Consider the following 25,528-nt stretch of genomic DNA (forward strand, 5'->3'; position numbering starts at 1 on the left):
TCAGATCGGTTGGCGGGTGGGGAGGGAGGATTTTCTTTGCTTCCGCCAGCCTTTTCCTCTTCCTCCTCTACTCTATATTGGGGGGGGAAACTCATCTTTGACAGGAAATCGTAGCCGACACGTGTACAGAAAAGGAGGACTGACGTTTGGGTGCTGTTGGGGAGGGGGGGAACAGGCCTGGATCAGTTGAAACACTGCCGATGAGCCAGCTGAGATTGGAGCGTTTAAAGGGCTTCACTTGTTCCTGTGGTTCCTTCAAAGAGCATCTCTGGTTTGTTTTGAGTCGGGGAGGAAAACCGGGCGTAACGGCGAGCCTGGTTTACTGCTCAACGAGATCCAGACACGCTGTATCTAGTCCCGTTGAATCCGTACAACGATGGCCCTTTATACAGGTGGGAATAGAGGGCAGCTGATCACGTAACTTTTCTAAATCCTCATGAAGTTTAACGATTTAATCCGACAGTCGTCCTCCGCCTGGCCGGGCTCGCTCGCTCGCTACCTCCTCCCTTTGCATGTCTGCTTGGTTGTAGCTTCATGTTTAGTAGGAACTTACACGGCCTTGAATGCTATCAGTTCACCCTCTTCCATTTTTGGCGAACAAGTGGGGGGAAAAAAACAAAACGAAAGGCAACTTTTACTCTGACACTCGAACCAGGTCGGTGGGACTTTAGCAGCCCGGTGAGCCACGAGGAGGGGGGGGGGGACAATATGCTTGCCAGTCATTTGTTGTGTGAGAGCGATAAAGTCCGGCTTTTCTCATTTTCTATGAGAACTGTAGTTAGTTGAATTTATATGTACATATATAAATATATATTAAAATGTAAAAAAAAAAATAAAAAAAAATTAAGAGGAAAAAAACAACTTTAGCAAATGCTGTTTGACTTAAAAAAAACAAAACAAAAACAAAGATGTCAAAACATTTGATTGGTATCGAAGCAGAGGTTTATATTCTATATGAGGATAAAGTACTTTTAAAATCCAGATGAAAAAAGTCTCATCATGACTGTTTTTGATTGGTTTTTCCTTCGATCGCATCCCGCTGTCACTTGAAAGTATTAAAGATTTTTGTTTTGTTTTATCTCCGAAAAAAAACTTCTTTCTTCCTCGGTCTTAATCCATAATTTGACATCCAAATCCAGCAGCTATATTTTTTGGCATCTTGTACACACGATACGGCTTTCGATGAATGATTTCTCTTCCTCCACTGCCTAATATCGCATTCTACCAGTTCAGTTGGAAAATATGTACGATTTGTGCAATAAACAAAAAGACAGTGCTCTCCATGTGGTTTTATCGTCTCTTTTGGGTGTTTGAAGTTTTCTTGTCAAGGCTCAGTCGCTCAGATCAGTCTTAAAAGAGGGCAAAACGTAGCACAGTACTAAAGTATTTTCTTGTTGACGTTGTCCCTGAGATCTTGTTTTTCAGAGCTTTCTAAATCCGTGCAGTAATCAACTTCCCACCGTTCATTTTTTTCAAAACTACAGTTCAGCACGGTTTAAAGACTTTAATCGAGTTTTTCTTATGACAGGGTGGACTAGTCTGAGTAGTTGAGCGCATCTACAGAAAAAAATGTATTAATTATGAATGATGGGAATAATTAATTGGAGGAAGGGATTGTACAGTCGTATCCTGGACCAGAGGTGGAGTGTCCATACTTGGAAACAAAAAGTATTATTAAAATGACAGTTTGATCAATAAAAACAGTAATATTGTTTGTTAAAAGAATAGAAATGGCTACCAAATAAATGCAGCTTAACAGGTTTGGGTTCATAAAAGCAGATCATATAAAAGCAGAGCACTAGTTTGAAAGGCACAAAAATTGTGTTTGAGTGTTAAAATTCAATCTAACGGTGATAAAAACCTGAATTACATTCAAAGAAAGTTTTTAAATGGGTAAGTTGTGTTTACAGTCACATCGTGGCGAAGGTTAAAGAGGTGCAGCAAACGTTTAAAAACATGCACACTGAAGTAAAATCTTTAATCGCCGGTTTTCTTTTAAATTAATGCAGAATAAATTCCCGGAATGGCCTCCAGAGTCCCACGAGTTCAAGCAGTATGGAAGTTAAATGACAAGAGAGAAAGCAGTCTTAAGGTCTGAAAGATTCGTCAACATCCACTCTCTGGATATTTTCTCATTTCTGAACCATTTCTCCAAACTAGAGCTGAGCATCGTTTTTGCCGTGAAACCAGTCCCGCACCACAAAAAGCATATCAAAACGTGCAGAACATGTTACTGGCCATTTTTAACTTTTGACTACAAAAGGCTATAAATTCATCTGCGTGTACGTATTTATTGGTTCATATGCATTTTACCAACTTTTCTGAAAAACTACTCCCTTGAATTGCATAACTTTTTCAGGGATGATTTGTCATCATCCAAGTATCAATTGATTCGATTTTGGGACGTTAACGGCTAACCGTTTCCGAATCAATCCCAAAACACTGCGGAACAATATTTCCAATGCAAAGCGACAGAGAGGCATCTCATGGAGATCAGCGTCTGTTGTCATGACGACACTCCCTTCTCAGTGCAGATTTAATGAGCAAAACTCAAGTCAATCTATGTTTCAACCCTCAATAGTCGTGCTATTTCGTCACGTGGGATTTTGGGAAAGTTCGTCGCCGACCCCTGAGCTAAAGCTTAGAGATGACGGTGTGAGAAAACTCAGACCAGTCTGAGCACTCCAAACCTGCAGGGGGCAGTGTAGCAAGAAGTATGAAGCCATGATAGCCCATCGGAATTCTTGGGGGAAAAAAAACACAGCGTCATGAACTGTGACGGAAATATCCGCCCTAAAGTTTATCTAGATCTCCACTGTGGCCGGAGTTTTCAGGAATCATCGTTTGTGGCGAGTCGTAGCTGCGGTGATGTGTAAATGCACGGCCAAAACACAGAAATAGCGTTTGTTGTTTCAAATACCAAGCTACGCGTAAACGTGGCCTGAATGTCAGCAGCCTAAATACAGAGTTGCTGCCATGTGATTGGCTGATTGGTTAAGTCGTTGTGCATGCGTAACAAACAGGTGTCTGTACAAAGACTTGAAGTTACAGGGAGTATAGACACTGATGAGGTAAATGACATTTCAAGTATTTCATGAAACACATTCTGTTTGCAGTTTTTTTTTTTATTTATTTACAGGTCTTTGAGTGAACGCACACTCGTGCTGGCAGTGACAAACCATTTACACTTTCAGGCACCGGATGGGCGCCGACAATCTGACATTTCAAAACACAGGTGACTCGTCTGTAAACCCGACTGAAGCGCAGAGCGGAGGGTCGGTTCTGGTGTTTACAACAAAACCAGACCGACGGAAAAGATCTCGGATCGCACAACATTCTTACCAAAACAGCAGCTACAATATAAAACCTGGAGGAAAAAAGCACCAAACAGCCCCTTTTCTGCTCATTCCAATCAAATTATTCAGAGTTTTAACTTATTCTTGTACAAATCAAAAGTGTTTTGGACTCCGGTTGGGTCCAGTCAGTCCGACTTCCCGCTCCGGCCTCTGAGATCTAACGTATTAAATACAGTCTGCAGACATAAATATTAAAAGAGGCGCCGTCCTGGACTTTCGCTTGCTGCAGTCACACACACACACAAACACACACTGATAAGAGTCCTAAGGCACAGGAGCCACAGTCGCATTGTGCTCGTCATTCCTTGTATTCCAGAAACTGCTGCAGTCTCTTCCGATGTTCTGCCGACATCTGAACGGCACTGCGAGGGAAGGAGACAGACGTTAAACTCAGGCTTCGAGGTTCCGTCTTGTCCGGTCCAATCGCGTCCGGTTCTTACTTTAAATGATCGCCGAACGTGGTGGTGATCCTGTAGATGGCGGTCTTCAGCGTGGCCCTGAGGGCGAAGCGCAGCGTCTTGTGGGTGGAGTCGCTCATGCTGCTGCTCGACCGGGCCGGCTTGCTGGAAGCGTGAGGCAGCTTGAAGTGTCGGTCGACAGCCTGAGGAAGAGGAAGAGGAAGACAACTGGTAGTCTGCTACAGTGAACACTGATATATTTATTTTTAAAAAAAAAGGTACAATATGTTGACTATTTAATATGTACATGACCAACTTCACACCGTCATCTCATTTTCTAGACAAATACACAATTTGAATGTAAATGTACCTATTTTGCAGAAAATGTATCATTGGTGCCAGTTAAAAGATGAAATTCTAAACTTTTATGTAGTCAAACCAGCAGACACCCGACACATTTCTTTACCATTTCTTCGTTTCAACTGCTTTGTTCATTTATTTAATTTAGATTTCACAAATACAAATGACGGAACCTGAAATGCAAAAAAAGACTAAAAGGAAGAAAACCCGACAGCGAACAGGCCCCGTTTACACGACGACTTCAAGTGAGAACAGAAAACTTTCGTTGCGTTTTGATGGTCCGTTTTCCACAATAACCCCCAACCAACAGCACCCACTAGTGGCCCAACATGAAAACATCGTTTTTAGCGTTTCTGCCATTTACATGTAAACGGACATTGTTTTCAAAAGGTTGCCGTGGAAACAAGAACATTTTGTGAAACTTGAAACGTAACTTTACAGAGGATGGGATTAATCAAATTTAGATTTTAAGATTCAATTCAATCTATTGGAAATATATTCCACAAATGAGCCTCCTTTTTTCCCCCTCAACATTTAAGCAATAACTTAAATTTTGGGGAGAAAAATCTAAAGTGGAGAGAGGCAATATCCTGAATGTTTTTATTCACATTTCTATAATAATATTCAAACACAATTTTCCATTTAAATTCAATACACTCCCCGTACTCACCTCCTGCAGAACCAACATGCAGCTGAGGATGCTGGGTAACGTCGTCTGCACGACGCCGAACTGGTCTTCTGAGAAGGAGGCATGAACCAGGTAGGACAGCCCTTGGTTCGGACGGAGAGATTCGTCAACATGTTTGCGTCAGACGTGACGAGTTACACATCAGACGAGAGCAGGAAGTGGCTTTACCTTCTAGAGCCCAGATGTGAGCCTGGCTGTCGGCGAACAGAGCCTGACTGGAAGCTTCTGGAAGCTGTGGGACACGCGAGTTGGTTTTTGTTTTTTTTCCCCCACCAACAAGAAGCAGATTGGGCAATTTGTGAGGCGACATTTCAACATGCAGAGTGATGAGAGGAAGCGCGACGAACCAAACTAGTTTTTACATAAAACGGAGGAAGGTGTGAACGGGACAAACTACACTTTTTTTTGATTCGTACAAAAACACGGGCGGATCCGTCAGCGCGCGTGTCACATGACTCCCAAACCGGAGCTTCTGAGGTGATCACAGCAGGAGTCGGTGTAACCGAGAGACGGGTGGAAAGCAGCTACATTAGTAATGGCGGCGAAGGGCCGGGAGGTGAATTAGTCGCGACGCCGCCACATGAGGAAGAGAGAGCATGCGGCGCATCCTTACCTTAGTAAACAAGTACATTATCAGCACCCGCTTCGCCAGGAAACTTTTAACCTGGACGGGACGATGAAGTGGGGGGGTTAAATTGGGAAAGGAAAAAAAACAAACAAAAGGATTTTAACAAGATGTTAATCTGCTCCGGGATGAAACGGCACAAAACTCCTTTAGTTTTATTACCTGTTCTTTTCGGTTGTGGAGGAACTGAGCCAGAAAACTGGGCTTGGACGGAGGCTGCTTCAGACTGGGAACGGCTGCTGGGGACGGGGGGAGGCTGCCGTTCACCTGCGAATCTGGACCAGAACGAAGGTTTAGTACCCGAGAGAAAGTTTCAGAAGATTATTAAGGCTTCTGAAACCTCAGCGACGCCCCCTACCTTTCACCAGAGCCCGCACAATTACAGGAGAACTCTTTGGGTTTGATGGTCTAATGTCGTCTCAGCTCGCTGCTCTAAAAACGGTCAGTCGACAGTTTTTCTATCACAAAAGATGCATTCGGCTCTAATGGTGTCCATTGTTTCAATGAAGCCGTGTTCTATGTAAATCTCTTGGCTCACGCTTTTCATTTCCCTCAATGTCGACGCTTAAAATGAGTAGTTTTGTGACGTCCATTAATCAAATGCCGACTCGACTTATTTATAAAACATAAAATAATAGAGCTCTTAAAGAGGGCTTCACGACCCTCCATGAATGCCTTTAAAAAAAAATATATTTTTTAACATAAGTTCACAAGTTTTACAACAAATTTAATCGTTGAACTCAAAATTTAAACGATGTCAGCAGACATGCCCAGCTTAATCATTAAATACAGGTTTTTTTTTTATCCTCACCTGTGGAGGTGGACCAGAGTTTGGGTCCTCTCCTCATGACGTGGGGGCTCTGCACGGTGCCGTACCACGGCGAGCACTGGTCCACCTGGGCCGTGAGGCGGCGCAGAGCGGGAGAAGCAAACGGGCTGTCCAGGTCGGGGGTGAACGGGGCCGTCAGGGGGCTCTGTGGGCTTCCCACGAAGGAGCGGGCGAACACCGAGGCCGGGGTCTTCAGAGGGAACGTCGGCTTTGGAGTCATGAAACCGTCTGTCCCCGAGCTTCCTACAAGGATTCAAGACGTAAGAAAATTTATTTAGATGTATTTAAGTATGTATAGATGGGTTTCTTAGTGCTCGTTCTCACTGTTTATTAATAAAAATAAATAAATAAAAAAAAGATCTACCCGATGTCTCAGATGAAGTCCTCCTCTCGCTGCCACTCGACATCGATTTGGCTCGGCCGTTCGTCGCCACCGTATCGTGGTAAGCCACGAGCCTCTGGGTCAGATCAGCCAGGAGCGACAGGCACTCTTTACTGATGGCGTTCCAGTTGTGAGGGTGACCTCCTGAAAAGGACAAGATGGAAAACATATCAGCTCTGTTATGAGCTAAATGTACAGATAATACATTTAAAAAAAAAAAAAAACAAGAAACTGAGGACTCGTAACCGACCCGGCTGACTCAGACTGAAGACTTCACAGCGTCTCACAGGGGAGTGTTGAGACAACAGAGCCAAATCCTGCAGAGCCAGAAACTGAAAGAAAAGAAAGACACCCAAATAAGATCCCAACTCAAAAAGGAAGAGAAAATCTGATTGCACACACACGAGTCGAAGCAACCTTTAATATCATTGGCTGGTTGTCAGTGAGAACTCTGGGTAAACACTGGAAGGAGTCCTCGGTGAAAGACGACTGCACAGGAAAACTGTACACCTGCAGAGGAAAGGAGACGATTCACAGCAGATTGTTGTCAGGTTAAGTGCTTCTTCAGATCGGTGGATATTCTAAACCTTGGCACTGCTGCCCCCTAGTGTCCATAAATAATTAAAACAACGCTCGGTCATTTCAGCCGACTTGAGTCGCATTCATACCGGGCCGACCGGTAACCTCCGGCTCGGTAGAGACGTTAAAACAAGCACACCTCTGTGACGAAGATCCTGAAGAGCAGCAGCGTCATGTACCACATGAAGAGGAAGAAGGTGGCACTGAGCCAGAGGTGGTAGAGCAGAGAGAGGTCCAGAAGTCCGGCTATGCTGTCCAGAGTGTGGACAGAGCTGCAGGCGGAGATCACAAATATCCAGTGTCACGCAAAGCAGAAAACTGAACAACGCTGAGAAAAGACATGAAGTCCATCTGTACCTGTTCATATGAAGGTTGAAGGTTTTACAGATCCACACTCTTGGAATGTATCCTGTTTGAATCAGACGACATATTGGATATGTTTACCAGGTCTTTTTTTTTTTTTAGATGGAGGCACTGAGGCGTTATTCACAAATTATTAACCAAATACAACTCACCCAAGAAGAAATACACAACAATGTAGTTCCTGACAGAGTAAAGTGCTTGAGTGGCGCTACACTTCACAACCAGAGGAAGGGAACCTTTGAAGCGAAGGTATTTGTATTGCTGCGGAAAAATAAATGAAGCATAAACTCAAAGTAGATTGTTTTTTGTTTATCATTTCAGACTATGTGGACTTATTTCCATTGGGTTCTGCTTATTTTCTTTAAGAAAAATTGGAAATAGATTACCAGGCATGCAAAGACTGATTTAGATTGTTTGACGCCGGAAAACAAATCGTCATCTTCAGGTAAAGTTAGAAACTTGCGTCACCTACCTGAACGGTGTGGAAAGAGACATAGTTCATGTTGTGCATCGCACCCAGCACGCTGTGAGAAAAGCCAACGAAGGCTCCTGCCAGCAAGAGGATGAGCTGATACTCGTTCAGACACATCTGAGGAGGCCTGGAGGAGAGGACAACACGCATGCGGCGGTTAAGGAGCGGCAGTGGAGTGTGCGACGCTCAAAAGTGACGTCTCCCGAGTGGCGGCGGTTTACCCATCAGTCTGTGCGCACGGGTAGCCGAGGGACTCGTATCTGAACCCGATGATGACGGCGCAACACCAGGCTACGATTACTCCCATGACGCAGTGGACCGAGGAGTGGACCAGCTGCCGAGGGTGGAGCAGCTGACCCAACAGCGCGATCCTTGAACACGCAACAGTCGGGATCACTAACGACACAAGAAGAGAGAGAAGAGGTAGACCAAAAGGCGAATGAGCTTCAAACCGGAAGGCAACTTTCTCCAACAAATCTAATGTTGATCTGCACAACAGCTCTGCTGAGGTTGTAACTTTTGTTTTTCCCACTTCAATCTTTACCAGAAAAACAAATTCACATACAAGCATAAAGACAAACGTCAATGCCACTTATGAAATATCTTCATGTCATACAAGCCTTAAAAGGTTAAGAGATTGCTCATTGTTTATAGTCCCGTATCGTCGTGTTAAGCCCATTTCTTCCATTTATTTTCTCCAGTCGAGCTTCTTGGAGTCCAAGGATGCATTACCCTTTCTATAAAACCAGGTTTAGTCGTGAAACACTGACTGAAAGTTACTTCAGCGAAGTCGTGTCTCTCACCTGTGTAATACTCAAAATCCAGGAAGCCGATCATGAGGACGACTCCACACAGCAGGATCAGGGAGAAGATGGCGCTGGCGCTCGTCAGGAGCGATACGCATTCTGGAAGGTGAAATGGCGCACGGTGAGATTTGTAAAAAAAATCCAAGGTCGGCATCATCGAGACCACGATGACCCACCTGATATCGTCCGGATGGGGTGGAAGAGGCTGAACTTGCTGAAGATCACAAAGACTGCTGCGGTTGCTGGCAACAGCAAGACAGACCAGGCAATGCTGGCAGCAGCTCTCCAACTGACCACCTGGACAGAACAGACAAATACATTCAGTTCACTTTACAGGTGCGACACCCTTCTCAGTGCATCACCTTGTATCTTTCTGCAAAAACCATCTGAAATAACAATGTAATATTGCCCATAGATTAAATTCTTTGTATTTATTTTTTTTGACTCATCATTTTAAAAATTTTTGGTCGTTAAAAGTTATGGTGACAATTTCCAGAAAGTCATGTCGCCCTCAATTAGAAAGAGGACAGTGGGCGTATTATGTGGTGTTGCTGGATGAGGGGTCCGTTTTTCTTGGTGACCTCTTCAGGATCTACTAGACAGAGTCATACTTCCGAAGTGCAGGACAAGAGTATTTTCTATTCCATTTTAGATAGACTGATGTCGAGATAGAAGGGTCACTTTCCTAGAGCTCCTGCTGAGGTTTATTTTTCTACAGGGTATGTAAATTGTGAAGCCCTTCAAATCTTAAAATGTAAACTTTGCAGAGGTTACTCAAGTTCATAGAGTAATTGTCACACGTATATGATTATTCTGTTATGGTAGAGCCTACTTGTTATGTTCGAGCATATTTAAACAAATGGATGTTGAACATATTTTTATATCAACACGCCATACAAAACCATCTGAAGTAATTATTGTTTTTATTTTTGTTGCGTTTTAACATGCTTCTGATTAACTTCAAAGTTAAAGAGATCATTGTATTCGTTCTATATTTAGAATATACAATATATCACTTGTAGCTCTGGAAATACTTTTAAAATTGCTCTGAAAATGTATAAACAACGAACAGCTACACAGAGCTGGTGTTTCGGATTAACGGGATTCCCTGTTAACTGGTGACCGACTTCCTTAAGCGTCGCTTGTTGCCGTTAGTAACGGCATACGTTAATAATTCCACAGAAATCCGAAGCTGCACTGATGAACACCGTATAACCACATTTGCAATAACATTAAAAGCGTTGTATCTTTTGTCAGTCTCCTTTTCCCATCGGCTCATTTCGGGACGCTAAAGGAAATAGGTCACCAGTTAACATAGAATCAATTTAATCCAATACACGGGTTAGCTGCACTGCTAACGTGGACTGACACAGTTGGCAAGCTTTGCTTAAACGACATAATCCATATAAGTAATGACACACACAGGGAAAACGTAGAATAAATCCACCTACCTTGCGGATAAACCAGCAGCTCTGCTGTGTGGAAAGCATGTTTTTGAAGATAATCCACTCAGAGCTGAAACTCACTTTCTCATATCGCGCCACATGCATTCAAAGGACCGCTCGAAAGGTGTCCAACTCGGTGCCTGCGGCCAGCATTTATTGCCTGTTTTGATTTATTTCAAGGATTTGACGTAACGTGTACTAAAAGTTCATGATCTCAAAATGTTGTACTTTGAACCTACCTAAAAACGTGTCTCACATCTTAATCATGGAATTGTGACAGTAACATCATAACAAACCAAATTACACAAGGCACATAGACAAGCCATTAATCAGCTTTGAAAAATAGTATCTCATATTACTTTCAATTCAAGACGTATCAAAGTCAAATAATGATATCCTCTGTTTCCACTTTCTGTTCTCGGGACAGTGTCAGTGGCTGTCAGTTTTGAACTCCTTTAGTTTCATCGTGCATAAAAGCTTTCTTGTCATGATGATAGCCATTTCCATAAGTGGGGAAACTGTGTTTATCCAAAACAGTCTTTTTGTCATTGTCCCTTGAAAATGACTTGGTTTCAAATGCATTGAGCGGAAGCATTTGGGTAGAGCTGACAGACATTTCAGTCTGAACTGATTTGTGGACGACCGGTTTCTGTCCGGGTTTCTGGGTAATTGCAGGGAGGGCGAGTTGCTCTCTTTGGGTTTTCTTGTCCTCCCACAACTTAAGCAGGCGTCGCTGATTATTCGTCATGTCCTTGAGGTTTTGCTGCAATGACTGGACTTGATCCTCCAAAAGTGTTTTGGAGGTGACCGTATTTGCCAACTCGGACGTCAGCTCATCGATGGTCAGACTCAGTTTCCCGGTTTTCTCCACCAGAGAACAACACTCACGATCTTTTTCGTGCAGGTCATTGATTATGTCCTTGGTGGTCTTCCCGTTGAACTTCGGGCTGCATTCAAGTCCAATATCAGTACGGAGAACCTTCACTTGTTTCCTCAGCTCCTTGTTGTCCATGGTCAAGGTCTTTAATTTTTGTTTCACGGCTTCAGTTGAGCGCATCCTTGACTCGTACTGTCTGAGTTTCTCCCTGAGAACACTTTCTCTGTGCACAGCGTCGTCTCTTTCCTTTCTGCACTTCTCCAAAAGTCTGAGTGTCTCGAATTTGGACCCCTTTTCACTCTTGCCACTTGAGGTGGCCATCCTCGGGGGGAAATGCGTCCAAGCCACAGTGGGACGAAAAATTAGTGAAGCATTCCCAATTGGGGAAAAAAATTAGCCGAAGACCAGTGACATATCCATCGGTGTTGGAACAATGAATCCACGAGTAACCTGCAGCAGCCTGCGTGCCTGCAACTGAGGCAGGTGGCATTCTTCTAACAGGGTTATGTTTGACAGGCAGCTCCAGTGTAACACAAAGCTGGGGCTAGAATGACCATTAATTAGGGCGCCACCATCCCTTTGACACAGTTTCAAGTGACACAATTTTTTTCTTCTTCCTTTTTGTTAATTAATGTCAAAAGTTTGCCTCCGTGCTCATCGATGGAAATATCAAACGCAAAGTCCAAGCGCGGGTGTGTGAGGTTCTGACCACACGCCGCACGTCTGTCTGTGGTCAGCGTTGCACACATAAGTAACATTTTCCATCCTCACAGTGACACCGTGGAGTCTGTCAGTTTGCTCAAGCACACGACAGCTTAGATGGATGAGCTGGAAAAAGTCTGGCAGCGGCCAAATGTTTACGTTTGGAGTTCCACCGCTCTCTCTGAAAAGTTGAAGTTCTACCTCTTAGTTACAATCTAAATATTTAAAATATCCAACTGTTGAAATGGACGGGCAGCCTTTTAATCTTGTCAGGGGCTGACAGAGGAGTCACGTTGTCTACACGTGTGGCAGCTAGGGTGACTTGAGGTTGTACTACTTAATGATATCTGAAATAACTCCTTTTGAAAAGGCACATAATTATATATTTGAATATTTAAGATAAAGAAATTCTTAAGTAATTTGAGACTTTTTTTGTGTTTTATACACTTTAAAAAATTGGTATGAATCCTTTTTATACCAATTTTATGTAATTAATGGGTTGAGAAACTCACATTTCAGTGGATTTCTGTTCAAGGTTACACAATCCTATATGTACAGTACTGAGTCTTATAACAACATTTAATAATTATTCTAATTGTGTAAAGGAGGAGGGTAACCCTTTGGGACTGTCATAGAGTCCAATATTTTTAGTAAATGGTCATAAAATCTTCGACAGACCTGTTTCATGCTAAGATACCCTGTAAAGCAAAACTATGCGAGTTGGGAATACACCCCAAAAAGTTCTGGACTTTGGATTCCTCCAGGAGAGAAGAGCTTTTGCTCTTTTATCTTTGTTAGAAGAACAAACTTTGTTAGAAGAGTTTACTATGAACTCTCCCACAGTGGAAATGTAGACAAGGGAACTTTCCAGGAGCGTTGGACTTGAAGGAATGACCTACATTGCAATGGGCAAACAATTTTATTATTTTTTTATCTTTTGGAACTGTACATGAACAACATTGTAGATGAAAATAAAGTACATATGAGCATCTCTGAAACACATGCTTCATGGAATATTTTTGCATAAAATCACCAGTCATTCCCTATCTTATCCTGATGCAATATAGATATATTCTATTATGAAGATTTCAATGCATTTTAGTCAAAAGACACATCATTTATATATCTATTTAGACATTTCAGTTATCTAGAAGATTATATTTCTAGTATTTATGAAAAAAACTGATATGAACAAACAGAAAAAAACAGCACAGATCCAAAAATTCAATGTTGAACCATTTATTTATGTTTTGCTTACAACGATAAAACAACGGATGAACCAAACTTGATTTGTGCCTGTGGGTTAGGGTTAGGGTATGAACTGTAACTTAATCCCAACAATTAAAAATTTAATTCAGTAATGATAAAGGAATTACTTCATGAACAAGTCCTGCAATAAACTTTAAAGAAACACTCTCACCAAGAAAAGAATAATAATTTCAATAAACTGTATCAAATGTACTTTATCATTAAAAAAAAAATGACAAGAAATATTTACATAATCACTTAAAAAATGTAGGCGAGGCCTTTGGCATTACTTGAGGGCACTGAACGTGTGAATTATATATCTAATCTCTGAACGAGGCTGTTCCAATTATACAGATATAAAAAATGCATTAAACAAAATGCCATTGATGCCGCTCCCATTAATGCACAAACTGCTTATGTAAATATTTTAACATCAGAGCTCTAAAGTTTAAACTGCCATACTGGGAGAGATCATGTGCACTTTGTAACACCAGACACCATTTATCTTGAAGGAAGCTCAGAACCCATCCCATTAGAAATAACATACTCGGTACCAGTGTTCCTTTTCAGAGGTCACGCAGCTGAACCACCAAGACACGCAAGGTCTAAATGTGTGAAGCCAGAATCTCCCGAGTGTAGGTGAAATCCAGACGCCCCGTGACTTCACCTGCGCGGAAATCCAATTCCCGCTAATAAGGCAACAGGAGAACCTGCAGTTTAGAAGGAAAAAGAAAAGAAGAATACTTGTGAAATGAAATTATGGTCAGGAAGTCCGGTGTCGGATGTTTCACTTTTAGAGGGACAAAATGACAGACGCTTCAGCAAGAGGAGCTAAAATAGGTCAACAAGGACCCCGCAGCTTCACACATTTCAGAGCAAATATAAGAGAAGTAACATGCTTTGGGTTATTGGTAAGTTTGAACAACAGATTCATGGCTTAAAAAGCTTTCGTGTCACTGTTGTTTTACCTTCAGACAATAAGAAGCGTTCATGCTGGACTGGTAGCATTCATCACCTTCTTCACGGGCGGAAGGGCTTCCGGTCTGCTAAAGAAGTACGTCTGAAAACACAAATAAACAGTGAAGCGGCAACAAAAGTGAGAGTGCGGGGAAATGTTCGGAAAAACTATCGATCACGAACTGCGGCTCGACCGTCTGGGAGTAAGCGTCCAGAAAATGTTCAGAGATTACAGTATTCCTGCGATCCATCCGTCTTCGTCAGTCGTCAGACGGAGCTTTTCTTTGCAGACCAATTACATGAATGTGACGCGACATACGATACCCAGAACTGAGAGTATTCACATTGAGACGTGCACCAACGGCCTGACCTCACACTGGTGCCATAGTTTCCTCGGGTGGAGGTGGAATGTTAACTTGATACTCTCTCGTGTGTTAGTTTCCCATAAACACACAAGGAGAGGCGCGCAAAAAATGGCCATGTAATATAATGTGGTCAGTGATTGGCATATACAAGCCAGGTCAGAGTTTGGCAATGCTGAGATCACTCAGTACAAATGAGAGTGAGTCCATCGTTGTTATCGACACCGCGTCGGACGGGCAGCACGAACGAAGTGGATTAACGGAGATGTAGCACGCGAGGTTGAACGAATGTCGGATCCTTTTCCCTCCGCCCACAGATTTATGTTCCACTTCTCTCAGATTGGTAATTAAGTTGTGTGAAACGGCACAGCGGGCGGCGGCAACAGTTACCTTACAGCCGACGGCGAGCAGGATGTTGAGGAGCTCGATGCCTAACAAGATGGCGATCATGACTTTGGGATGGTCGTCTCGGACCGCGGGCCAGAACGTGATCATCAGAACGGAGCCGGAGAGGCAGAGCGCCACCAGGATGGAGGACCACCTCAACCACTCATAGGGAATGATCCACAGAACCTGACGCAAGGAATGGGGCGAAATAAGAAAATCACAGAATAAATGCATATTATTTCACCATTTTCATTTTTTTTTTTTCATAACGACAACAGCTGTGTTAATTTTTAGGATAAAAAAAGACAAAGTAGTGATTTAAAACTAATCCGACATTTTATACATCAATATAATCTGAACTATTCACTGTATAATCAGAATCAGAAACACTTTATTGGCAGCATGAGGACATTTCTTTGTCCTCATGCCATATTTTTTGGTGCCATATGGTTCAAAAAACACAAAGTAAACCAAAAAATAAATAAAAACGCAGTTATATAGAGACAAATTCCATATGTGAACAAATAAGATAAATGGGTCATGGATTGGTGGGAGGAGGGGATGTCATCTGGGGGGAAACGAGAAGTTGCTACCGTTTCTGTTCTCTGACAATGTGGGTTTTTATTCATATTTGAAGCTGTAATGCGCATCTGGAATACCACCCCCCCACCCCCCCCCCAAAAAAAATAAATAATAAATCTTACCACTGCAGGGATGTAAACTGAAAGGGAATATCCATAAACGCAGATGATCTCCATGAAGGAATAAGTCACCAAGCTCATGATCTTGTTGTTTCTCCACAGCAGCAAACCCCAAAGTGCGAGAGGCACCAGCCAAGCGTAGGTGAAGATCGCAGTGGCAGCGATCGTCACTGTAGTACCACAAAGACAAGAGAGAATTCGACTTTCCATTTCATCTTCGGTTCAAAGAATTATCCAAGTGTCATGGCTCTTACCTTTTTGAAACTCTGGAGTGTACTTGTAGTCCGGTTTGCCTAAATTCGATAAAAACTTGGAGATGTTTCCACTTATTGCGACAGCAAACACAAGAGTAGTGCAAATCCAGAACGGCCCTGTGTGCACAAAAATTGTGAATAACAATTTTACTTTGTTTGCCCATTTAGTTTCTTTTCAATAAATAAATAAACAACAAGTTCAAACCATAAAGGTCCGGATTTCTACGAAGGTAGACGTGAATGAAGTTCTTTCCAGGCCATGGCAGCACCGACCCGATAATCCGTTCCTTCACCTAAAAAGAGATGTAGGTAAACGTGGCATCAGTTATTCATACAATGCAGTATGTTTCTGTATCAAATTGGATTGACAATGTATTACATTGTGGGTCTCGATGTCGAAGAACTTTTGGTAGTACTCGAACGTCCAGAAAGGAGCATTTTTTGTTTGCCCGGAGAGAAGCTTTAAAGAAGAATAAAAATCAATCAATCAGTACATATTTGATGCTGATGAAAACAACAGCAGGAGGTTCTGATAACTGGCCTGACCTCTTCCTTGTCGTCTGCACTCGGGGGATCTTCATCGTCTTCTCCGAAACCTCCGGCAGCTTTTTGCATCTGAGGCTTCAGAACTTCGTCATCAATGCTGATGGTGACTGCATCTCGGTCGCTTTCCAACAAGCTTCCAGCTTCGTCAAATTCTAATTTATTGGAGAGGAAGAACATATTAAATGTGTTTGATTATCACCTTGCGCTTCCAATTGAGTTTCCTGATAGGTTAGGGGTCAGAGGTCAGGGTTGGGACTGGTTAGTGACAGCCTGCAGAGGAGACTGACCTCGAAATTCAAAAGGATCCTGCGTTGACGCCATCGATGTGGATTCACTCAATAAAGACGAATCCGTTTATGTTTGTCTCATGAAGCTGTGAAGGACATAAAACACCCTTTTTAAAATATGATAGCTTATTTAAACATGTCCTACATTGTGGTGAATAAGTGAAAACACACGGATTGAATTTTGCTAGGTTAGCTACCAATTTTACAGCTCATCATAAAACCCCTCAAATTCAACTATTTGCCATTACAAGAGTCAGAAAATGGCAACGATATCATTTAACGTCTTGAATAAAGTAGAAAAAGGCTGGAACTGTTGCATCTAATGCTACATTTTTACCAGTTTTCTCTTTAAAAACATCCAAACTTTCGACTCTGAATGACGTCAAACCGGAAATAACAGAATAAACAAGACGTTTTCCGGTCGACGTCCGCTTTCAAAATAATAGAAAGAAATTCCCCTTCCGATTCACAATCGTCAATTACATTCAAAAAGAGGGCGGGTTGTACTTATACATTTTTGGAATAAAACTATTGAAATAAAAGTCAAAAAAATAAAGCGCAATTAAGGATGTATATTGCGTGTGTTGTCATCGTGAATAACGGCATCTGTTTTAGTACTCCCTTATTTTGAAGTTACAAAGTAAACCGGTAACTTCCTGTTGCTGCAAAGTAGCTTCGGTAGAATTAAAATACTTAAAAAACACAAGATTGGCAAAATAATATGCCTAAAGTGTGGAATACGTTGAAGAAAGATGGGGAATGATACATTAGATTGACTTGTGGTCAGGAAAATGTGTTTGTTTGGGAGATTTTGACTGAGTCGACAGTGTCATTCGTTTGTTAGCCTGTGAGCTCCTTCAGTGTTCATGTCTTAAATGTTCAGCTGCATTTCAGTTTGTTGTTTCTGGTGTTTGGACCACTTCACAGCGTGAACTATGGACAGCAGCACAATCTATGTCCGGGAAAAGGGCAACCTTCGCCGCGTCAATGGCATAGTCTTAGCTCAGCCAAAGCAAGTGTCATCCTGCAGGAGGACCAATCCGTTTGTGTTGAAGAAAGAACATTTCATATTTACCTACAACGAGGAGGGAAGTCTCAGATACACCACCAAGTCTCTCTTCGACATCACTCTGCTGTTCGTAGCTGACAACATCCATCACGTGGACTCTTTGATTGGTTTCCCTGAACAAATAGGAGACAGGCTTTTTGCAGCAGTGGAGGAGAAACGTGTGTTTTTAAAGCCAGACATCTCTGCAAAGGCCCTGCAGCTGTTCACTGAGGCATATGGGGAAATGGTGCTTGGATCACTCTGTCTACGGAATAGGTCGGTTGGTAACACTCTGCTCCTGTGTCTGCCAAGATCTCTGAATTGTTTGCCCTTGACAGCCTTTTGTTTTTTTTGTTTCTTTTTCATTTCCGCAGGTTCCCACTTTTGCATGAGAGGATAGATGAAATAAAAACTTTCCAGAGTTTAAGAACTCTTGATTTGTTTGGCTGCAGACTTGGTGACAATCACGAGCTCTTCCAGCATCTCACATCCAGTTCACTGGCAAAGTAACGTGCATCGCAACCTCAATGGTGATTAGAGGAGATTTAAGAAAAGATGTCAGTAGTAACTCCAGGGTTTGTCTTCTTTTATAGCCTGATTCAGCTCTTCATTGGTGGAAACAGTCTGTCAGACGCTGGCCTGCAACGATTGACCACGCCCATCCGGATGATGCACAAGGGACTGGACTGTCTTCAACTCCTAGATATTTCTTGTTAGTTACCACAATATAAATGTGATCCATCATATTTAAAGTGTTTGTATTTTTAATTTTTTTTAAATAATAATCCTTCTCATTATACAGACAACCCTATCTCAGAAAAAGCGCTCAGATATCTCAAATGTATCCCAAAACTCATCAAGCTCGATGTATCTGGTACTAATCTGAAGGTAAGACAGTAAAGTGAGTATAGCGTTTGTCTGTATCTCATTGTGATCCCGACATTATGATGTTTTCTACCCTTCCAGATTGGCACAGGTTTGAAAACAACAATATGGAACGAGCTGGGCCTGATTCACTCCGAGACACCACTCGACTCTTTCAATCATTCAGTATGCAAAACAGAGGGCTGGGCTGAGCAGGTAAATATTTTCCAGGGCTGATCGCGGTCGTTATTTACTTTGAAAAAGGAGGTGTCATAAGCCAACGTGTCACCCTTGTTCAGGTCGTGAGTCAGTGGGAAACCAACGGCTCTCAAATGGCAAAACAGAAGAAAATTGAGGAGTCGAGAGCGTCAGCGCTTCGCTTCTGTGAGCTTCCTTGAGTCTCCCTTGATCGTTGCATCTTTGCAAAACATAATTCAACATTTTAATGTGTCTCTTTCCAGTTGGAAGGCAGAAATTTGTCAGAGAAGCTCTAAATGCAGCGCCTCTCGTTTGCGAGAATGCGGATGAGACGAACACGGAGAAGCTGCATTTCTACAAACCCGACGATGCCAGAGCGACGCCCTCCACGACAGATTGCCATGCGCCGAGTCCCGCCCCAAACCTCAACAAGAGGAAGCGTCAATCACAGGAGAGCACACATCAGAGACCTCAGAAACACTCGCCGTCGCCTCCCCTCACTGCCGAGGACATTGACTTGTTGAACAGCTATTGAAGAATGCGCCGGTGCAGCATTCTTCAACAGCGAAAGAGCAGAATTAGCGAGGCGATTCCCTCAACACCCAGTGGATCATTTAATGGTCAGTCACCCTGTGGACTGCAAGAGTTTCCGAGTCCCTATGCTTTTGAGTTGTGTGATTAAGTTTTTATTAATAAAGTTTCGTATTTCTTGCTCGTCATTTTGAACTTTGAAAATCCATCCTACCATCTTCGAGAGCTGTATTTTAACTCAAGAGTCTTCGCTCCATCGGGGGGGAAAACTAGGTCACACGGGGACACATTCATGTCTGCAGGCTTTTTAGAGTCATCAGTGAGAATTAAATACATGGTTTTTGTTCACTGCGGGAGGAAATCGGTGTACCCCAGAGAAAACCCATGCGGCTGAGGCTCGGCTGGTGGAGTTCTTCATGTGCGTGTTTCCTCCAGTAACATGTACACAAGTTTGATTGGTGACTTGAAGATTGTCTGTCCTGTTATTCCAAACAAGATGAAGCGGTATAGAAGATGGTTGACTATTAATGTTCCAAAGTTTTTGTTATTTTAATTAAACATCTTGAATGTTTTTATTAAACTTATGTTTTCATTTCGCATTTACAGGAACGCAGCTACACACACACACACACACACACTTGCATTAAAACCAGCTAGAGTTAACCCACGCACAAGGAGAACTTGCAAACTCCACGCAGAGGACGGCGCGTGAGATTCTATACAAATGTAATTTAAAAAAAATTTTTTGCTTCATTGCTCACTGCCTGTTGGGGATTTGCACGAGTTGCTTAAGCATCCGCTTATGTTTCTTCATGAAAAAGCCACAGACAGCGATTATCCACAGCTCAGCTGCCGGCTGATCCTGGTTTCGTTAAGTCAGTGGAAGCGAACACGGGGAGGATGAGCAGGCCGCAGAGGTCTGCTCCTCCTCTCCACTCTACAACCAGGGACTTCCAGGTTACATCACCAAGGGCGAATTGTGGGAGTGCGCGGACCTCCATCAAATGCACATAACATTTCGACACAGTAAACTTACATCTAAGACAGCTATTTAGGTAAATGTTGAATTGTTTAAATAGGGTTCACGTGTCTCTTTCACGTGGTAACTCTGAAGGACTTTCACGGTCAAAACGCTTTGTTTGTTTTCACATTCCAGCATGAGACCAGTTTATTGTACGGTTGAGCGACTCAACCTCATTACAGCCGTGATAAAAGAACACGGGAAGCTATCACCACTCGCCGCAGTCATCCAGGAACCGTTGAAGCACAATGGAGTGGAGAAAAAGGTGAAATCAAGCGAACTGAAAGGAAACGCTGTGCTCGCTGCAACATGGGGAAACGCGGGGCTCTTCTCCACATACGCGGCCTGTGAAACAGCTTCCAGAATCATTCGTCTTGCAGGTGATTAAAACAACATTTGAACTAGGAATCACAATTTGCCGGGTTCGTTTCACATGTTTCTGGATGGCAACAACTGCCGCAGGCTCCGATTAGTCCTTCCGCTTAAAAAAAATAGCGTCTGTTTTGTCTGCTCCCTTCAGTAGAGCTTGAGGACGCCTGTTTGTTTTGGTTCTCCTTTTCGTTCGCGTCTGGAACACGTGAGGTTGTTTTTGCGTCAGTGCCACGATGTGACTGACAAGCTCCTAGCAGTTTCAAGATTTATAGTCGGTCTTGAAATATATCGAAATAATTTAAGTGTTTACTTAGTGGTTTAACATTCACTAAAATAATCATGAATCAAGGTTGTTGTTTTTTTTTCTTCCATTTTTATTTAATTAAGTCAGTAAAACAGCAGATAACAGAAGCAAGATCAACTCCCTAAGTGTACCGTTGCTGTCGATTCGGTCTGAAAGCAGTACTTTTAAAATTCAGTATCAAGATATCGCTGCGAGTAGAAACATGAGAACAAAACGGGGTGAGTCTGCAACAACCAGCACGATGCGCCGGAAACTCGAGTGTGGAGGTGAGACCCGGATCACTTCATTTAAAACATTCAACATGAGAAACACACCAACTGGACGCTAATGCACACACGCACACACACACACACACATACATACACGCGCACACACACACGGAATCCAAAGTCCTTACTGTTATCTAATGCCTGAATTATACCAATATACAGATTAAAAAGCTCCCATCACTCCAACTTTGAAACATCAGCCAGTATTGCAAGTAGTTACTCCTGTTAAGACCACAAAGCTGCACCGGTCTTCATAGGGTGAAGAAGAAGAAAAAAAAAGAAAACAACCGAGATTACCCAAAAGGTGGAAAACCCCCTTTCTGTGCTACAGCTTTAGATTCTACATGTCAGACAGGCCCAGGTTGACTTTGGCAGGGAGCGGTCCGGCCTCTTCGTCTGGCGCTTTGGAGCCGAGGATGAGCAGCGAGGACGGTGTGTTCAGACTCGGTTTCTCTTCTTTCACGTAGTCGCTGTCGCCATAGATGCTCAATTTCTAAAAGAAAAAAAGGAAAATGTGAATGTTCTTGCTAAAAATATTTCGATCATGAAGATATTGTAGTTTGCCAGCCTGGAGTTGTGGAGATTTGTTTGTGATCTTGTGCAAGAAGCACTAAACACATTAAACTGGGACAAGGCTGTTTGACCTTTATTCACATCAAGCTCACCAGCTGTTTTTTTTCCAGGAATTCTCGAGGCCTATAAACAATAAAACAAGACCTACAAAACCTAGATCATTCAATTCAGCCAACATACCTCTGCAGGTACATACTGGTCCACAGCAGTGGCCACAGTGGCGCAGCAGATCCAGATCAGAACCAGCACAGACAGGACCAGCGTGGTGGTGAGGATCCACCCGGTCAGCCAGGGGTTCCTGGAACGAAAAGTGAAAATGTCAAAACCGATGGCAGATCCTTGAGGCCTGGACCGTTGGGAGCCTCAGCGAGCTACACAGCTGAACGTCGTGTAGGACGACACGAACATTATTCAGCCTCGAACGAACCTGGAGAGACAGCCGAAGAAGGTGTATTCGTCGCCATAGCCGCGGGCTCTGACCATGTCTCTGTCCCTCTCCTGGATAAACGAGCGATGGTATTCCTTGTAGACTGGACTGTTCAGAACTGGGACTTCATAAAAACAAAAATCAGGGATTACAACGTGAACAGAAGTTCCATTGGTTCATTTCCATAACTGAATTGTGACCCGATTGTATTTTAACTCTTTGCCTTCTTAAAAGATGCTACAAAAAGATTCAAAATCTCATTCACGCCCAAACATTTATTGCCAGACAGTAAAAAAAACAACAAAAAAAACAGTGTTTGCGATTCAGATTTTCTCCATCACTGCACACATTTTTTGATATTTTTAATGTAAACTTCCACTAAAGCTCTCAATGTCTTTCAAGTTGGACTGATAAAAATGTGCGGTTGTCATTTTAACCACATAAAAAGGTGACTCACATTTGGGGCATTTCTCCCTGTCAAAACTTTAAAGACAGTATGAAAATGCATCAAGTTATATGATCAAATTACTTTCAAAGTGGCTTAAAGGTGACTGAAATCATACATTTCACCATTTCTATTTTGAAGAACATTCTATAGATTGCTCAGTATAAGGTGCTAAATGGAAATAAGACAGCCTGTTGAATTAAAGGGGCCAAAATATATGATGTTCATGAGAAATTATGGAAACACCTGTTTAGAAAAAGGTATATTTTTCCTCATTTACAGTAGTTATTTCACAAAAACACATACAGACAAGTAACTAAATATGGCCAAATGCCAGATAAAGAGTTAAACAACTTTACTTTGGACAGATATTTAGCATGACGCTGTGATCGCCGTCCTGGGTGCCCCTGCCCGACATGTTTTAGCGTCGCATTGACAACTCTTTTTCATAGCTCATCATAAACCTGAGCAGACGCTAATAATACGGCACATTAGAATAAACTGTGTTGGTGCTGTGAGACATCTGAAAGGGGGTTAAACTTCTCTTTTATGTCAGGGGTGTCAAACATTAGGCCCGTCGGCCAAAACCAACCTGCAAGAGGCTCCAATCCCACCAAACCACCAAGGAAACGGTTGGAAGTAGAAGTGTTTTGGACATTTCACTGTATTCTGCATCAGAATGTATCATTAAAACTGTCTTTATGTTGAGATTATAGTCATTTCCTGACATCAATTTCAGTTATTAGTAAGTGTTTTGCTTTGCTGTGAAAATAGACATTTCCATTACATATAGCCTGTGTTACCTTAAAGAACAATTTCTAAGTTTAAAACTAAAAAGGTTATTATGGCACTATTTATATAATAAATATAGGTTGAAATTGGGCCGAATGTGGCCTCTGAACTAGAATGTGTTTGACGCCGCTGCTTTATGCCATCAGTCAACATACAGTTGATTTTGAATTTGTTGACGATGAAACATGAAAAATAAATATGAGACTTTTCAGTCAAACTTACAGCTGCCCTGTGGATCGCCTTGAACATCTTTTTCCAGCTCAAACTGGGAGAAAAACTTGAGTTGTGGTTCAGACTGTTAAACAGAAAACAAAATGTTGGTTCCATGTGTTGAACGGTAATGAATAAAAGCAGACGTCTGAACAAATCGCACCTGGAAGACGACAACTTTGCCGTCATCCACCTGAAGGTAGAAAGTCCACGTGGACGTGATGAAGCTGTGGGCCTGGCTCATCATGTCGTCCCAGAAGCCTCGGACCAGAGTGAGAGGGTAGAGGAGGTGGATCCTGGGCACCATGGCCTCCAGCTGGAAGCACAGAAAACACTTCAAAATGTGGTCCCCTGGGCATTTAAACCATACCACAGGGGTTCGATGCATACCTGCTCATGCCTCTTCTCTGCAAAGGGCAGCTGGTTCTGGCAGCCAAGGTTACATGCATACTGCTCCTCAGACTGGGTGTAGGCTTCGTGGCAGGCTGCGGGAGTTTATAAGTGGTAAATTACAGGTCAGAGAAAGCCAAACTGAGGAGTCACGGGGTTCAGTGGAGGCTGCACAGTGGAGGCTGTTTAGGGGTATATGGCAGGTTGTTGTTACGTGATGACGAGCCTCGCCCTGCTGGATTAAATCGGTTACAAAACGCTTAGGAGAGGGGTATCTTACTTGATTCACACTCGGATTTGGTCTCATTCAGAGCGGTGCTCTCACGAACAAACTGACAAATGGAGAAGAGACGACAGCCTCTCTGACAGGCGTACAGTTCCTCCTCCTGTAGCGCAAAACACACGACCAGTTGAACGTCTCCACGGAAACAAAATACATTAATAAATACGCACTTTAAAACACAATCTGTCTTCATCAAATAGAATTCCTTTAAATATGATCATTTGTGGCAGAGGTGAATAATACAAAGAAAAACAACGTCTGAAATAAAACAAGCTAACGTCCGCAGAGATTAAAACTACTCACCCGAGGATATGTGTGCAGGCTGTATGTCATCTCACAGGACTTGTGGCAAGACCCCGTGTTTCCCAGGACGCTGTCGAACACATCAGACGAAGCGAACGTCCCAACCAGCAAGAGGCAGAAGCCAAAAGTAAGCGCAAGGGAGGAAAAAGTCCCCATTTTCTCTTCTAAAGCCTAAACAAACAACACGCTCGTCTTCCTCCTCTGAAAGCTCAGGCGCTCTCGCAAGATTTTGCGTTCGCGCGAGATTTGTCCCTGTGACGTTCACGTACGTCCACAACATTCCTCCAGGGAACTTTTCTTTCTTTCTTTCTTTCTTTCTTTCTTTGAGTCGTGGGCATAGTATGGACCAGCTGTAACCAGGAGATGGCAGTAGTGCAATTTCACAGATGCCAACTGCCGTTGAACCCAAGTGAAGAAGAAGAAGGGAAACAGTCATCAGGGTCGAAAAAGCTGCTGATAAAAAGAAGGGTACATTCGGATAGTCCCTCATTTCTACTTTCCTATCTACTTCGGGGTTAAGGAAAGGTGGTAAGAGGCTTCCTAAAGGCGTTAGGGAAAGGCGATCAAGTTGTTGTGATCATCGGACTGCACTTTCACTAGGTGACGTAATAATAATGCGATGGCGGCACAGGTTGGTGATGTCAGTCGTTTTTGATTATTTAAAGTTGTTCAAGGGATATTATTGCATTGGTAACTTAACGTGATCTGCTTTGCGTCATCGTGAGTTTCTCGGATGAGCAGGCCCCTTTAAATATTGTTGCTGCAAGGAATTGTGGGGCAGCATGTTCTGGTCTCCTTTAGTAAAGGCTGCATCAGTGTATCCTAGGCTAAAGGAGGTTCTAAAGGAAGCATTGAACCTTATCATGGCCGTCAC

At 42.8% G+C, this 25,528-nt stretch overlaps 5 protein-coding genes across 6 annotated transcripts; 1 reads left to right on the forward strand and 4 right to left on the reverse strand.

Annotated features, from left to right (window-relative positions):
• Positions 1 to 3,135: 3,135 nt before the first annotated feature.
• Positions 3,136 to 10,418, reverse strand: ndc1 (NDC1 transmembrane nucleoporin). The gene is made up of 18 exons (XM_080477262.1): positions 10,310 to 10,418; positions 9,035 to 9,155; positions 8,856 to 8,957; positions 8,274 to 8,448; positions 8,053 to 8,179; positions 7,733 to 7,841; positions 7,575 to 7,626; positions 7,357 to 7,489; positions 7,056 to 7,148; positions 6,889 to 6,970; positions 6,621 to 6,782; positions 6,239 to 6,499; positions 5,590 to 5,702; positions 5,416 to 5,466; positions 4,971 to 5,034; positions 4,785 to 4,885; positions 3,797 to 3,957; positions 3,136 to 3,718 (listed from the first exon to the last, which is right to left on the reverse strand). The coding sequence occupies exons 1-18, from the start codon at positions 10,406 to 10,408 to the stop codon at positions 3,655 to 3,657; spliced, it is 2,070 nt and encodes a 689-aa protein (XP_080333388.1). The 5' UTR covers positions 10,409 to 10,418; the 3' UTR covers positions 3,136 to 3,654.
• Positions 10,419 to 10,742: 324 nt separating this feature from the next.
• On the reverse strand, positions 10,743 to 11,501 carry LOC308113920 (uncharacterized protein; the record flags this gene model as incomplete). The annotated part of the gene is made up of 1 exon (XM_080470487.1): positions 10,743 to 11,501. The coding sequence occupies one exon, from the start codon at positions 11,499 to 11,501 to the stop codon at positions 10,743 to 10,745; it is 759 nt and encodes a 252-aa protein (XP_080326613.1).
• A 1,604-nt stretch (positions 11,502 to 13,105) lies between these two features.
• yipf1 (Yip1 domain family, member 1) lies at positions 13,106 to 17,879 on the reverse strand. 2 transcript variants are annotated; one of them, XM_080469631.1, is made up of 10 exons: positions 17,700 to 17,879; positions 16,625 to 16,710; positions 16,338 to 16,489; positions 16,171 to 16,251; positions 15,997 to 16,084; positions 15,792 to 15,908; positions 15,541 to 15,707; positions 14,840 to 15,022; positions 14,099 to 14,190; positions 13,106 to 13,840 (listed from the first exon to the last, which is right to left on the reverse strand). In XM_080469631.1, the coding sequence occupies exons 2-9, from the start codon at positions 16,656 to 16,658 to the stop codon at positions 14,119 to 14,121; spliced, it is 894 nt and encodes a 297-aa protein (XP_080325757.1). In that variant the 5' UTR covers positions 16,659 to 16,710; positions 17,700 to 17,879; the 3' UTR covers positions 13,106 to 13,840; positions 14,099 to 14,118. The 2 variants fall into 2 exon arrangements, with proteins under 2 accessions (XP_080325757.1, XP_080325756.1); XM_080469630.1 differs by lacking the exon at positions 17,700 to 17,879 and adding an exon at positions 16,962 to 17,033.
• lrrc42 (leucine rich repeat containing 42) lies at positions 17,246 to 19,842 on the forward strand. Its single transcript, XM_080469603.1, has 7 exons — positions 17,246 to 17,948; positions 18,047 to 18,178; positions 18,266 to 18,384; positions 18,475 to 18,560; positions 18,639 to 18,752; positions 18,836 to 18,920; positions 18,998 to 19,842. Exons 1-7 carry the CDS (start codon positions 17,560 to 17,562, stop codon positions 19,267 to 19,269), a joined length of 1,197 nt encoding a protein of 398 aa, XP_080325729.1. The 5' UTR covers positions 17,246 to 17,559; the 3' UTR covers positions 19,270 to 19,842.
• On the reverse strand, positions 19,817 to 24,990 carry tmem59 (transmembrane protein 59). The gene is made up of 8 exons (XM_080469618.1): positions 24,655 to 24,990; positions 24,349 to 24,454; positions 24,069 to 24,163; positions 23,842 to 23,994; positions 23,691 to 23,763; positions 22,232 to 22,355; positions 21,985 to 22,102; positions 19,817 to 21,724 (listed from the first exon to the last, which is right to left on the reverse strand). The coding sequence occupies exons 1-8, from the start codon at positions 24,808 to 24,810 to the stop codon at positions 21,572 to 21,574; spliced, it is 978 nt and encodes a 325-aa protein (XP_080325744.1). The 5' UTR covers positions 24,811 to 24,990; the 3' UTR covers positions 19,817 to 21,571.
• Positions 24,991 to 25,528: the final 538 nt, after the last annotated feature.

Source organism: Lipophrys pholis, assembly GCF_963383615.2.
Source record: "Lipophrys pholis genome assembly, chromosome: 1".
Classification (NCBI taxonomy): Eukaryota; Metazoa; Chordata; class Actinopteri; order Blenniiformes; family Blenniidae; genus Lipophrys; species Lipophrys pholis.

Coding starts and splice junctions, on each gene's coding strand:
- lrrc42 (XM_080469603.1), top strand. CDS start 17,560: ATGGACAGCAGCACAATCTATGTCCGGGAAAAGGGCAACCTTCGCCGC. Junction 17,949..18,046: donor TCACTCTGTCTACGGAATAG/GTCGGTTGGTAA, acceptor TCATTTCCGCAG/GTTCCCACTTTTGCATGAGA. Junction 18,561..18,638: donor TATCTGGTACTAATCTGAAG/GTAAGACAGTAA, acceptor CTACCCTTCCAG/ATTGGCACAGGTTTGAAAAC.
- tmem59 (XM_080469618.1), bottom strand. CDS start 24,810: ATGGGGACTTTTTCCTCCCTTGCGCTTACTTTTGGCTTCTGCCTCTTG. Junction 23,764..23,841: donor GCAAAGTTGTCGTCTTCCAG/GTGCGATTTGTT, acceptor TCTGTTTAACAG/TCTGAACCACAACTCAAGTT. Junction 22,103..22,231: donor TTCTTCGGCTGTCTCTCCAG/GTTCGTTCGAGG, acceptor TTTTCGTTCCAG/GAACCCCTGGCTGACCGGGT.
- yipf1 (XM_080469631.1), bottom strand. CDS start 16,658: ATGGCGTCAACGCAGGATCCTTTTGAATTTCGAG. Junction 16,490..16,624: donor GGATCCTTTTGAATTTCGAG/GTCAGTCTCCTC, acceptor CCAATAAATTAG/AATTTGACGAAGCTGGAAGC. Junction 14,191..14,839: donor TGCTCGCCGTCGGCTGTAAG/GTAACTGTTGCC, acceptor TTGTGTTTTCAG/ACGTACTTCTTTAGCAGACC.
- ndc1 (XM_080477262.1), bottom strand. CDS start 10,408: ATGCATGTGGCGCGATATGAGAAAGTGAGTTTCAGCTCTGAGTGGATT. Junction 7,149..7,356: donor TCAGGATCTTCGTCACAGAG/GTGTGCTTGTTT, acceptor TTTCCTCTGCAG/GTGTACAGTTTTCCTGTGCA. Junction 6,971..7,055: donor ACCAGCCAATGATATTAAAG/GTTGCTTCGACT, acceptor CTTTTCTTTCAG/TTTCTGGCTCTGCAGGATTT.